This window comes from Lampetra planeri, chromosome 5, assembly GCF_965212315.1.
Source record: "Lampetra planeri chromosome 5, kcLamPlan1.2.h2, whole genome shotgun sequence".
NCBI classification, from domain to species: Eukaryota; Metazoa; Chordata; class Hyperoartia; order Petromyzontiformes; family Petromyzontidae; genus Lampetra; species Lampetra planeri.
Genome location: NC_136111.1, coordinates 11,483,048 through 11,497,658, shown reverse-complemented (window position 1 = coordinate 11,497,658; position 14,611 = coordinate 11,483,048). Strand labels below are relative to the sequence as shown.

The following is a 14,611-nucleotide window of genomic DNA, read 5'->3' as shown; positions in this document are numbered from 1 at the left end:
GCAGTGAACAGAACAAAGTCTCTCGTGAAAATTGCCACTCAAATCCTGGCATGTGCCTGCACAGATACAGGTTTCCCTCGTGTTATGCAAGGGAAACAAACGGGCCCACAAAGCAACACGCACGACACAGCTCCCTGCCAAGTAGAGCATAGAGTACACACACTGTTGTACCACGTCTGACCGCATAGCCGCATGAGTGAATTAAAGCCGCATATATAGAATTTTGGGTAGAAATAGGTTAGCCGCACATACACGAAATCACGCAAACTGTACACGCATTGAGCGAGGTAACCCTGTATTTATTTCACAGCCCTTGTGTACAAAAAGCTGTCATCTGCTGGACGACGACCTCTCCATTCCGTATCGGTTACATGGGTTTTGACAGCACATCATCGCGCCCATCAGCTCGACTTGGCGAAGGGAGAAGGAGGGGTCCTCGACCGGTTCCGATATGACTCAGCACCAATGCTGAGCCACGGCTAGGAATTGAACTAAGGTTTTTTTTAACGCAGTGCAAATATTACTGCACCAACACTGCCCCATAAATACCACTGTGATGCAGTAGAAAGCCTTTTATCCACAATGCCTTCTTCACAATATCTAAGATCCACAAAAATGACTATTATTCACAACCTATATTCCTATTTTTTCTGGAGGGAGCTCTTCCCCACTGGCCAGAGATTTTGAAAGAGGAGGAAAACCCACATTTTACTCCACCACATGTGACCTGCCGATGGACAAACTATGGTCTACTCATTTATCTCTTTAGGTGGTAAAGGCGAGTAAGGGAAGAGGGATGGATGTAAGGAACTTTGCCATTGTATCAACTGCCATGTCTGGAGATCGACTTATGGATTGGAAGCCAGGGTGCTAACTGTTACACCACAACAGCATCTGGAACATTTTAAATTACAGGCTGACAATGGGTAAACACAAGTGTAAAAATAATAAAGATACTACTTACAGTTTCTTGAAATATGGTGTATCTGAGGGTACCCTTCTCAACACCTGGGTTTACAACTGAAGCTGATTTACAGGGAAATTTGTTCAGTCCTTGCGAATACTACTTCCAAAAAATACGAGCAAGCCAAAATAATAATGTAAAGCATTTACCCAGAAGAGCCTCACTGGGGGTCAACTCTTTTCCAGAGGGGACTTGCATTTGAACGTTTAGCCATTATGAATAGTACCTGAAGAAATCCCACCACATATAAAAGGGAGTAACACCTAAAGCTTCTCAAGTTAATGCATTTTTACCACCATCTCCTAGGCACGTCATATGAACAAAGGGAGAAAAAACCCACATTAATTAAAGTTATGTATCATGCCTGTCGGCCTCATACTGTTAAAAATTATTAGATTGTGCTGCTTGAAGTTTGCGTAAAAAAGTAACCTGCTGTGTGATGGTGTGTGACAATGTGATTAGTTTTTCTGAAAAATATTTCACACAGACGAGTTTTTTTTAATTGCCATCTTCGTATGTGTCAACTCATGTATCCATAAGAGGTTTTTTGGGTTAGATCGCGTAAATATATAAAAGTGTCGTTAAAACCCGCCACCACCCGACACAGCCAACTAGTAAGGGTTGTCACGTAAACAGAACATGGCAATTCGTCACTAGTACAGCACACCAGTGTGTTGGAGAGCCAAGCCACAACATTTAAAATCGGAGTACGACGTTTCGCCAGTAATTACAACTAGCTTCATCAGGCGACAGCCAGATTTGTGGCTGTGTCGGGTGGTGGCGGGTTTTAATGACACATTCATATATTTACGCGATCTAACCCAAAAACCTCTGTTATGGATATTGGTTGCAAAAGCCTACGTGTTAAACCAACTCATGCATGTTAGACAGAGTAGCGTTGAAACTGTCAGCTTCAGGCCAACATCACTTCTCGATCATGATAGCGAGGTCAGTGAAAGCAAATTCACTTTACAAATATGGGGAGGCGCAAATCCGTAATGTTATATTTGTTAATGTTTGCACACTCTCCCAATGGAAAACGGCACCTATGCTCCCGGCTTGCCGCTGGTTTTGATGCTGCATAGCCTTTAGTCAACACGATACGGCTTCCCTCAACACGATACGGCTTCACTCAACACGATACGGCTTCACTCAACACTATACGGCTTCACTCAACACCTGTGACGTCATGCAATCTCTTTGGCTGGTTGGGTATTCAGTACATGAGCGACACCTTCCTTTTTTAACATTTCTGTGAATGCGCTCCAGGTGGCTGTTGGACGGCCACACTTTATGTAATCGTATTCCAAAACTAGCAGCAGCTGGGTGGAAGAGATGGCTCAGCGGTTACTGCACTGCACAAAGAAACCAGCAACCGGAGTTTGATTCCTAGCCACGACTGCCATCAGTGGTGAGTGATATCTGAATCAGTCCATGGGCCCCACTGCACTGAGCAGCAGTAAATAATTGAAATATTTTGTTATTTACCAGCATCAGTGATACATTCTGGCTGGGGGTAGCTAGCCCTGTAATGAGGCCACACGAGACAATAAATGCGGACCCAACGTCATACCCAGTACATTTTTCTTATCTGCCCTAGAGGAATGAGGGCGAGTGCCCTTTTAGCTGCAGAGTCAAGTGTTTGTTCCACTCTGGAGCCCATAATGAGATCATCGAACTTTTTACTGAAGGGGGGCAAACCCAGGTCTCGAGTGGTTTTGCATCAGTACCCTGACATGACATGGGCGTTTGCTCTGCGAAAAACTCGGCCACACTCACAAATGCTTGATATATTTTTAGCACAGGACCTGCTGTGTATTTTGCCTTGGGCGCACGTTCAACGCAAAGACATGCCATTCACAGCCTTTTGTCAATCCACTGCTGGATGAAGGCCGCCCAATGACGTGTTGGTCACTCAGGTTGTTTGACCGTACTTCATAACCAAGTTGACCAGCGCAGGCTGGTGAAGGAGGTGCCCCAATGTAGGTCGACAAAGCATTCACTTCCTTCTAAAACAGCACTTTTGAGTAACACGTGTGTGTATGGAATGCAATTGTTTTACGTTGAAGAGCGTTAACGTAATATAGCACGACATTTCATCAACGGTCAATTGTTATGCACATAAAAGGAAGTATTAGTTACATTAAACATGATATGCACCTTTTTATGGGGGGGGACACAGGTGAGCATACTCAGATGTTAATTTGAAGTGGCACTGGGTTGCAGAATGACAAATATAAGCATATTTCTGGCATAGTAAGAGTACCGTGCATGAGCTATTACGTTACCATTCCCCAACACGCGCAAACCAAACACTCATTTAACTCGGCTAGAGATCGACCCGCTCACGAGCTCATTTTGGGCTGAACAATCGGAAGGATGCGAGTTCAAATCCTGGTCAGGGGTTAACGCGGCACAATAAATCCTCAGGGGGTTTATAAATGAGAAGCGATTTGTAAGGAAGTCAATAGTGTTTGTCCTATGGATATACTTGCCACCGCTACAGGAATGTGGAATTACCATCACTGGCTCAGTGTTGTATGAAAGAAGATAAGCGCTACCACGTGCTCAACTGGTGGAGGAAATGACTTTGAGCAAAAATAACAAGACTTTATAAATGTACACAAAGCCCTTTGTATCAGGGCCTCCACACATCTTTCAAGTCATAGTGGTCATCTGACCATACTTCAGTGAAGAATTGAGGATGCGAAGATAAAGTTTGGTGTATAGAAGTACAGTACAACAATGTAATTTGTTGCATTGCCCCTCCGCTGCCCGCCATGTAGCTCCAGGTTGCGAATGGTGGGAACACCCATCCAAGCACTGCACAGGCTCAATACTCCTTAGCTTCTAAGATATGATGCGATGGGATGCATTCTGTGTGATTTGGTCACAGTCTTTTAAACGTAACCCGGCACAAATACAGAATGCATCAGTGGAATGGCAAATGCACCACAGAATGCATCATTGTGAAACTAAAGCCAAACGGCATTCACTGAATGCAAGAAGAACTAAAACATGTTGAGCAAAATTTGATATACTATATTTTGTGTACGAAAAAAAGAACTAGCTGCATGTTGAGCGCTGGGTGTTATTAATCTGAAAAATGACATGACACGTTGTATTGTGATAGTAATCAACTATAAGCAACTGAAAGCGCAGCTAAAGGAATACTAATAAATAACTTAACCATTCTCAAATTACCACTAAATGACACACAATTTGTTAAACATTATGGTTTGTGGCTGAACAAAGAGAGCACTGCATGTTGCTCTACTTTATACCATGCAAAAAACATGCTTATTAGCTTTGTTTGAATAAAGCAATTAATCATTTTCTACCCTAAATCACCAAAGGCATGAGCATCTACCACAGAGTCTAGGCGACTTCATCATGAACAACATGAAACTAAAAATGTTGTACAATTATCCAAAACCACACAGCACTCTCTAATGTCCGAGAAGGCTCTTGGAACTCAACCACAAATGTTCTTGTTTTCCACGTTTTGACAGAGTTTTGTATCCTTATCGTTGTATTATGCGTACGTTAGACCAAGTACAAGAAGTGATTGAAATGTTCATGGCCTGACATGGAGACAGTGCCAAAATAAAAGTTAATGTGGCAGAACATACTATAAACTACTTCTACGAACTGGCAATGTTTCATAGTAGTATTAGAAGACAATTATTTTAAGGATGTTTATTAAAATAAGATGTCTGAAAGATCCATATATCTTAAATATCCAGAGAAATCTGGACAAATTTCAGGGAAAAGCTAAAGAAATAGAGGAAACCCATGCTCGCAATGAAAACTAATTTATTTTAGAACCACTTTTTGTGTTTAGGTTGTTGTCCTTCCCCTGCACCTCCGATTAGTACGGTTGGCTATGTACGATGCGCGAAAGAAGTTCAACATACATACATCCATACGTGCCACCGAGTGCCTTAAAAATGCCTCTGTAACTAAGTAAAAACAAAGTGTCAACGTGATGTGTGCTGTGAACGAGTGGCTTCATCGGTGAGACAGTGTTTCCAGCTGAGAATTAAAGTCTTGGCGGGTTGACGGACGAAGTGCATTGTAGAAAAATAACACACGTTTCTAATTTAAGGAATATATTAAGGTAATGTATATGTTCGGACGCACTGTGAATTTAATGTTCCATCAGGGAAAAGGCTGGCTGTCGATGACAGCACCATATTTTTGCTTCCACAACATTCAATTGAAAAATGACCAGAACACTAAAGCCTTGCTTCTAGTACCCCCTAGTGGATGAATGCATCTCATTAAAGAAAGCAGCGTGCCAACAGCAGCATGTGAGCAAGCAGGATTATTTACGAGAAAGAAACACACAAAACGAAGCACATTACAGCAGTACACAGTACTGCACATGAAGAAGCGAAAACAGTAAAGCGCAACGTGTCCGTCTTAATTACATTTAATAATTATTATGCCAAATCATAAGCCAGGTGATATTAAATGGGCGAGGGCCCTGACATTGGGAAGTTTGGTCATTCCTATTAACGAGCAGTTGCCTTTCGGGGCCATCCATTTAGTAGGACTTTTTACACCCTCCCCCCACCCCGAATCCTATAGAACGGCCGATATTTATTAATTTGCGTACCTTGGCCACTTATTTTGCCGAGCTGCGTGATAGCTGCCAGTCAGGGGCACGGTGGCATACAAGTGACATCTCTCCCACAGTCCCACTTCTCCCGGCAGGACTTGTTGTCTGACAGCTGAAGAAACTCAACTGTGGCTCATTTGAAGGCCAATGTAGACAAATTATCGAGGCTTCACCAACCACCCCCCCCCCCCCGGGTCCTATGCGTACGTACATTGTCAGTAGAGCCCCCCATACGCAAGCGTACGCATTTGGGTTAACCCCCCCTCCATGCGCACCAACTAAATGGATGGCCCCTTATGTGGGAAGAAATTCGAGTACACGGAGAACATCCACTAAATCTACGAGGGGGCGACACTCACACTGCCATCTCCTGGACACACATCGTATCTTCAGGCCCACAACATCTGACTATCCCTGGTGGTCACCCATCGTGATTGGGCCAGACAATGTAGCAATATCTTCATAATTTCTCCCCCATTAATGTCACTATTCCTCTTGACATGCTCTGAGCTCCAGCAACAAGGCCTTATGTCAAATCCCCAAGTCAACCTTTGCTTTGTTTAAGGTCACTGCTTCTCCTCTGTTGCTCCTATCATCTCAAACGTTCTCCCACAAGCCATTTGTGCTGTCAACTCTTTCCATTAACTTTCATACACTGTCCATACCTATGGAGTCAGCACAAATCTGAGCATCACAACTCGCATAAGACAAGGCAAGGTGTAAATACACGGAGAAACAAGTTTGCTGAAAAATGTAATGTTTTTTGGAGAGACTAAATTGGAAAACACCACAAAACATGCTTACCTTCAACAATTATTGAAGGCAAACAGAGAACAAAATGACTAAATAAATAAGCTTGTAAGTACAAGCTAGAGTGATTTTGAACAACTGAATTTCACTTTAAAGAGAAACAAACATTTATCTAATGTTTTTCAGCGAGTACATATTACCTGCTTTGACATTAATTGGAAATTTAGGACATTCAAAACGAAAATGGTACAGAAACTGAACATATGCAACAAAGCATGGAGAGATGTTTGCGATGAATTACACTAACAGGCAGGAGTGCATGATGAGTCACCACAAATAAGGCACATCGTATAGACTTTAACAAGTAAACATTCTGGACACAAGAATGAACATGGATGATGGCCGATGGGTGTCTGGTAATGGAGTAGTAACCAAAGGAGGGAATGGGAAATATAACTGCTAAGATGGAGCAATCAGATTAGCTCATGTCATTAACCAGATCGATTTTAAGGCAATACGAGATGGAGAGGCCTTCATCTAGCAGTGGATAGATCATTGCTGCTGGAGAAATATCACAAATGAAATTGATGTTAAATATTCGGAATGCATAGAGATTTCAATTGGATACACTCATCCAAAGAATCTTGACCATTTAGACACTCAAAACCATGAAAAGGTTATAAACTTCTCAGGTTCATTTAGCCACAGATCAATAAACTGGATCAATTTCAGCATTGATCTCATAGCAGCAGAATTAACCCTCCTGTTTACATGGCACACTCAAACACTTACACAAGGTCACGACTAAGCCAGTTCTGCCCAAGACCAGTGGTATCTGTTAAAGTATAATACAAACATTGAAATTATTATTTATAATTCTTCATTAACCACTAACTCAGGGCTTGCGTTCTTAGTCAATTTCTTCCAGCTCACTAGTAGTCTGGAGGTTGCACAGGACGAGGATAGTCATAGCCACAGCAAGCAGTAAATGGATGTGGGGCGTGCCGTGGGCAGAAACATTCTGGATTGCCAACTCGGACACACCCAGCTGAAACTAAGTCCTGCTCATTATTTTACTGCATCACTATTATGTTCACAACAAAGGCAGTCGTGAATACAATAGTGTACGTCAGAGTGACTTGGAAGTGAAGATCGTCTTCCTTTAATTCCTATTATATGGGGTCACATTTCTTTTTCAGTTTCTTCCCCTTTCATGGCCTTCTTTGTTAAACTTACCCCAGTTACTTCTCTGAAACACTTCAATTTACTTTTATTCCATCTCCCACCGGTTATTTTCCCTTCCTCTTTTTCAAAGACTTTCTTCACAACATCACCTGAGCCCATTCTCAGTGCATAGTCATCCCATCTCAGTCTGGATTTATCTTGCACTTAAAAGACCCCTGTAACTAAATAGCATGTGTTCTATTTCAAGAGACGTACGCAAAACACAAGTCATTCTATTCCACATTTGCCTGGCGTACATGTGATTCAATATATGCCTGGCTTGCACGTGAATGACTGGCTGGCTTAAAAAACTCCGTCATGAAGGGGTTACAACATGTGAAATGTATTACACCAGTCAGCTATTGTATGCTGGTTAATTTGTGGATATGAATGTACTGTTACAATGTAAAAAATGGTTTCTCGATTGCAACCCCGTGACTGGAGCATGTTGACAAGCCATCATTTATGGAGCTTGTTGAGGTTCACTGAACACATCCGATGCTATTGAAAAACGACATTACGTGCTTAGCCAGGCAATGCAAAGGGGCAGTGAATGACCCGAATATTTGTTCAAGAACATGCTGTGGGCACGATGTTACCTTTAATGCAGCAGTTCTAAACTGCTAGTCGCAGCCCCCCTGCAAGCCTTCCCAGGGGGCACAGGCTGCAGTATCGGGTACGTTCCAGTGACAAAACATACAAACACACAACATGAAGAAAAACCGTTACTAACATCGCGTTAACTAGAGGTGTGGACGTGTGACCACTCTAATGTGGCCTTAGAAACCTCGGTTGCATTTGATGCGTGGGGGGAGCACAGGAACCAGTGATTTTGATTGGAGGGACTGACATACAAAAACAAATATAAAGTGAGCTAAGATCAAACATTGGCTCTGTTGTACTTGAATGTACTCTTGGTGAATTAAAGCCAAGTCAACAGAAAATGTTCAATAAGAAATGGAGGTTAAGACACATCGTTTAGCAGGCCAAGACCATGGAAAGCTGTGTTAATGTCTACATGGAATAACATTACGTAATTTTAATAGATTCAAATAGCTATTTTGGTATAATTTCTTCACTGTACCTCAACTCATTTTAATGTCTTCTTGGTTCTTTCGGTAAAGTCACGTAGAAGGGAAGTAATAAAATAATAAAAATAAAACATAATAAAATCATTCTCACGACGTTTCGGCCACAACGCAAGCAGCCGTCCTCAGGTGAAGCCCAGGTCTGTCGGGGAGACAGCGTCTAAATAAAACAGGTCTGTCTCCCCCGACAGACCTGGTCTTCACCTGAGGACGGCTGCTTGCGTTGTGGCCGAAACGTCGTGAGAATTAATTTTTTTACTTTTATTATTTTATTACTTCCCTTCTACGTGACTTTACCGAAAGAACCAAGAAGATAAATCCCTGCAGTCACGAAAGCTTTAAATCGAAATCATTTTAACGTGTTTATGTATTTAATAGTTTCCCCACTTTTACTCCAATTGTGCTGGAGGCCTTATACCATTAAACCTCTTGCACGACACTAACCGTGTGTGCTGAAGAGAGGACAGTGGAAGAAGATGACAATGTAAAACTGCCTCCAAAATTTAAACAGGTGACCTCTGTTATGTACACCGTCGGGAACGCACTTTTCTACAAGTTCTGCTACAGAGAAATGCCTGTTGCAAGGCAGTAAATGTGATATTTTTCAATCTCAGAGCTGTAATTTTACCAAATTTAATATAAAAAACACAATTTATCTCAATATTGTTTTTATGTGTTGTAGTTGTTGTGAACAGGCTGAGAACATCAACTCGCTACACTTGAGAACCTGATTAAATAATCACAAGTGGCTGGCTGGATTCAAATCCACGATCTCAGTGGTGCCAACTCAATGCTCAAACCCTTGCAACACTGCTTGTTTTTTTATGCTAGAGTAGGGCTTAAATCTGGAAATAATCACCAAAGTGTGTTGCCTTTTCTAGACTCCAGGGCATCACTGGATAACCAGTGTATAAGGTTTAAAATCCACTTTCCTGTAAGCATTAGTCATAAAATGTACAATGTGTTTGCCGGTTAAATAAAAATACATGTATTGTATGTACGCACGAGTCACTATACACCAAATGTAAATTGTATACTGACACCTAAACAGCAAATCAAGATATTTATTTGGCTAAAACAATCCACCCACTAACATGCCACTTCCAATTGCAGCTAACATCAGCTAAATTCTGCAAAGCAGCTTATTTCTTGGCATGACAGATTTCCAGTGCTATTCCTGCATATTTTTATTGAATAAAATACTATACTGTATGTGTACAATATTTTCTTACTACAATACACATGGGTAATGACAGGGTGACACCTGCCGGCCTGTAGGGGTAATTACGGTTATGGCTGCATTACATAATGCCTTATTATAAGGGGGGCGTATCTGGGTAAAGGTGAAGGGCGGAGTCAGTCGAGAAGCTCCGGGAACCAGCCCAAAGCTTCTAGAAAGAGGGCGTGGCCAGAGGTGGAGCTTGGCAGGGCCGGGCAGATATAAGGGGGACCCCGAACGAAGGGTTCGGGGCTGTTCTGCGGGTCCTGGCTACATCGCTGCTCGTCGTCATCTCTTCGTCTTCGACCACGTGGCTGTTCTTCTGCAAGACTATCTCCGTCGCCGCCGCTATGCTAGTCGAACAGCTAGCATAGTGTATGACGGAGATGGGCTGCGTGTTAGGATCGCCTATGCGTAGCTGCGTTACGAAGTGTATCGCCCAGTGTGCTCTTAATAAATAAGAAGCCTTCTACTGGACGTGTCTCGGAAGTCGCGCACTACACATGTATAGATGTATACTTTAAAAATTCGAGCTCGGTATTATGTACTGGACAGCATTAAACACACGTTAAATCATGGAGTTCAGTGATAAAATGTGAACACTTTCTATGAAAGTGTTCACATTTTAGTTGTGCCATGAGGATAAAATATGCATTTATAAGGTGCTTAAAATGCTACGATATTTCAAATGCTCATATTTAACACCAAACCATGAAAAAATAAAACATCACCGGGAATAAAAGGGGGTAATCTATTTAAGCAATATCCATAACAATGTGTAGAATTTTCATTGACATTAAAATTCTCCAGTACTTAATTTAGTTTTTTGCTATCAGTACAAAATAATAACTAAATGGAAATCTCTCATTTATATCCGTGAAATATAGAATTACATTATTATAAGAGTGATTGGGCATTCCTTAAATGGATCATGATGATTATGTTTTCATCCGAGTTGGATTCCCCACTTGATGTACAATGAATTTTAGTGATAAAAACAAAAATGTGGGCGTGACAATAATCTTTTTAATACGAGAGACTGAACGTGATCTTTCTTTGTCGAGGTGGGTGGTGGTGGATGTGCAAAACACAGCGGGATTAAATCGAACACACGGACTCGCAATCAGCTACAAGGTCTCGTCTGGTCACGTTCACTAGGTTTGACTTGGCTGCCATTTCCAAGTGGAAGCCAATTGATCTCTTTACGGAGTGTCCAGGCAGTGCAACTGCAAAGGGGGTCCATAAGTTTGCGGGACCCAGGTGCCTCACTACAAATGGGACATTGAACAAGGCCCCCATTTCATTCGTTGCACAATGACCCGTTTAAAATAACGGTAGAATACTGGTTTCACAGGCTGGCTGAATTCCCAACATCAGAATTTTGGGCAAGTAGAACTACGGTAGATCACTAAATACGTGAATATAAAATGTTGTAGATGGCTGGGAAGATGTGATTCTACTAATCATCAATAATATTTATGTCGTGAACCTTTTACTCGTAAATATTTCTGAAAATTTAGTAACTCAGAAAATTATAGAAACTCGACTGGAGTTGTCCATGTACTCGAGTTCTGGGAGAAATCAGGTCAACTCGAGTCAACTGAAGTTGAATGTTCCCGATTAACTTGATATTAGCGGAGCAAGAGCTGGAAGTTAAATCAATAGAATGAAATCGAACGCTTCAGACAGGACACTGACTTTTGAAAGCAGGATCCATAAGCAAGTGATTCATTTAAACAGATATAGCTATAACTTCATTTTTCCCAGATGAGTCCTCTGAGAATAAAAATCAGATTACTAATTTATTACCATCAATAACATGTTGAATCTTTATTTGAAGCTTTTGTGACTGCAGGAATCCATACGCTTTGGTTCTTTCGGTAAAGTCACGTCGGTAGAAATAAAAAAACATGTTGAAACCAAAAATATACGTTATAGTACTTTCCCACAATTAATTGTTAAGGTCTTATTTTTTCGTTGTATATATCCCAAACAGCATCCACCTGCGTCATCACATGATATTCACTATCCGTTAGTTCAGGAAAATGAATGTCAGTGTCACTAACAAAACATTTTAATATTCAATGTACAAAACTAATTACACTATTGGACTGAGCAAATAATATGGGACAATTAGAGTAAGGAGAGGGGCTGGGTGGATGAGATATTAATATGGAGGGGGTGTAAGGACGTGCGCTGTGTGGTAAGGTAAAGCAAGCAACGTGTGGGGTGCGGGAAGGGAAAACTGGGGGAGAGGCTGCGGCTCTATCCAGTCAAATCAGGATACTGCCTACACCAAGAAGAGATATTAAGGGCCATTGGCCGAAACGTCCACAATGAGGATTTACTCTTTTGGGCAGTGCTACTGATGAATGTCTTTATAGGTGTTTGTGCACCACGATTAACGAAACCGATCTAAGCGTACGTTTTGTTGTATCTCTGCATCACTGCTGCCTATCAGTCCGGTCACATTTGCTGAAATGTGTTTTGATGGAGATTTTTGACAAGAGGGGCACAATGCACTGCCTCAGGAACTGCTGAAGGGGTTTTGCATAATATGTATCCTCAAAGTCAGAGTGCTTTAGACACGCTTTGTGCGTTGTTGGAAGCCATTGCCAACGCTGCATCCCGAATATTTGCATAAAGGATCCCATTTCATGGTAGAACGGAGGAATAAGCATGGCTTAAAAGAACACAATGTCGTGTATAATGAAGTACGTACAACAAACACCAGAAACACGTGCATTTTAAAAACCACAAAGCTGCAATATTGATGCACAATCGCTTACAGGAGCAGCGACATTCCTGTACAGTAACTGCAGTTGCATTTGCCAAGCGCACGTGTGAACGCGTTACCGCCACCCTCCTCCACGTGCAACGCATGCGAGTCTGGCGGAGGGGCGTGTCCACGGTACCTCGGCGGGAAGCTCCTTCCCCCTCGTCTTCCTCCTCGCTCGCTTCTCGTCGGCTTTCCGTTCGGCGTCGGGGTCAAGCGTCCTCTTCTTCTTCTTCCTCGTCACCTCGCCGACGTCCGTCGCTTTCTCGCGCTTCCCCTTGGCCATAGTGGCCGCGCGGCTCGAGTGATGCGGGAGGTGGTGGTGGGGGGAGTAGTTTTAGGTTTGCGAGTCTTTACGCGGCGCCTGTTGCTGTTGGTTGCACAGCGAGAGGCGGATAGGCGAAGCTGCTCGCTTTGCGGCTCGCTTGCGGCTCGCTCTGGCAATGGAAAAGCAGCCACGTGCGGGCAAACCACGTGTGGCGCGCGACCCGGAAGTAGCGAGCTGGGTGTCCCCGCGCACGCGCACTGGCGACTGCGTGTGGGGGGGGGGGGGCGCGCGACGTCACGTGGTTTGCGTGGCACGGAGGGTGGAATCCGAGGAGCGGTGAAGCTCTTTGTCGCGAGTGCACACTCAGTGTCTACATCTAGATTTGAAGCTTTCGTGACTGCAAGGATGCATACTGTTAGGTTTTTTCGGTAAAGTCACGTAGGTAAAATAAAAATAATAGAAATAATAATAGAAATAAAATAATAAATCGCGACGTTTCGGAGGCAACACAAGTCTCCGAAACGTCGTGATTTATTCTTTTATTTCTATTATTATTTCTATGATTTTTATTTATTTTTATTATTTATTTTTACCTACGTGACTTTACCGAAAAAACCTAAGAGTAGTGTCTACATCCTTTGCAGCCAGAGAGTGGCGTTCAGGAAACAACTACAGTACTACTGTACAGTATATGAACATTATACACAAAAACGCACGTACCATCACTGAGGATTATGTTTAACAGAACTGACTGCCAAGCCTCAGAAAATTTAAACCAGTTTAGTTTGGCTGCTTAAATCAGTCTACCTGCTTGGATTGAAATTCGCATGCTTAAATCATAGTCTGCCTGCTGAAATCAAAGTTTCCCCGGTTGTCACAATTAGCCTGCGTAAATCAAAGTCTGGCTGATTTAATTTACCTACTGAAATCAAAGTTTGCCTCCTATAGTCAAAGTTTTGCATGATGAAATCAAATCTGAATGTTTGAACTGGAGTTTTGCTGCTTACATAATTTTAGTGGAATACATTGATGAACTAAAATGTTACAATTTTATACGTATAGCATACTCTTTGGTTTCTACCTACGTGACTTTACCGAAAGAACCAGAGTATGGATTCCTGCAGTCACGAAAGCTTCAAATCACGTTTATTATTCTCTTGTAGTTTTCAAATTTAGCGTGCATACTAGTTAGCATTGACTTTTATGTTAAAATCAATATTTCTAATTTCCTGCCTTGTATTTTGTACACAAGATGGCTGGGAAATGAACCTACACAAGTTACGTTATGGTGCAGGCATTGAATTTCACATTTATCCTGTGACATCACAGCCGATTCCACATACAACCCGGCTTTAAGCGCGGTTCAGTTTGAGAAGGGAGTCCAAATGCCCAATTCTGCAACTCCATGGCATCGATTCGACAAGGCTGGACTTTCATGGGAACATATTGTTGGGCCTGGCACATAGTCACATGGATTCCACTGGACATGGAAATACATGTTAAACATGGAAATACTTTTTTTTCTAACGTAGATCAATATGCAGAAACTAATGTGTTTTTAAATTAAATTGTAAAAACAGATCACTTCGTAAAGTATCATTCACGTCACAACAGTGTGTGACCGTGAGAACCTGGTCTAATCTAAATATAGGACCAGTCAGATTAAAAACACATCTGGCCATATTAGTTATCATGCAT

At 42.1% G+C, this 14,611-nt stretch overlaps 1 protein-coding gene across 2 annotated transcripts in view; it reads right to left on the bottom strand.

Moving 5' to 3' along the window:
• The window catches only part of CHLSN (cholesin), a 60,161-nt gene extending 46,983 nt beyond the window's left edge, over positions 1-13,178 (bottom strand). For both annotated transcript variants that reach the window (XM_078594439.1, XM_078594440.1), the window contains exon 1: positions 12,785-13,178. In XM_078594439.1, coding sequence (XP_078450565.1) covers positions 12,785-12,931 — 147 coding nt within the window. In that variant the 5' untranslated portion in view covers positions 12,932-13,178. The remainder of the gene's footprint in view (positions 1-12,784) is intronic.
• Positions 13,179-14,611: the final 1,433 nt, after the last annotated feature.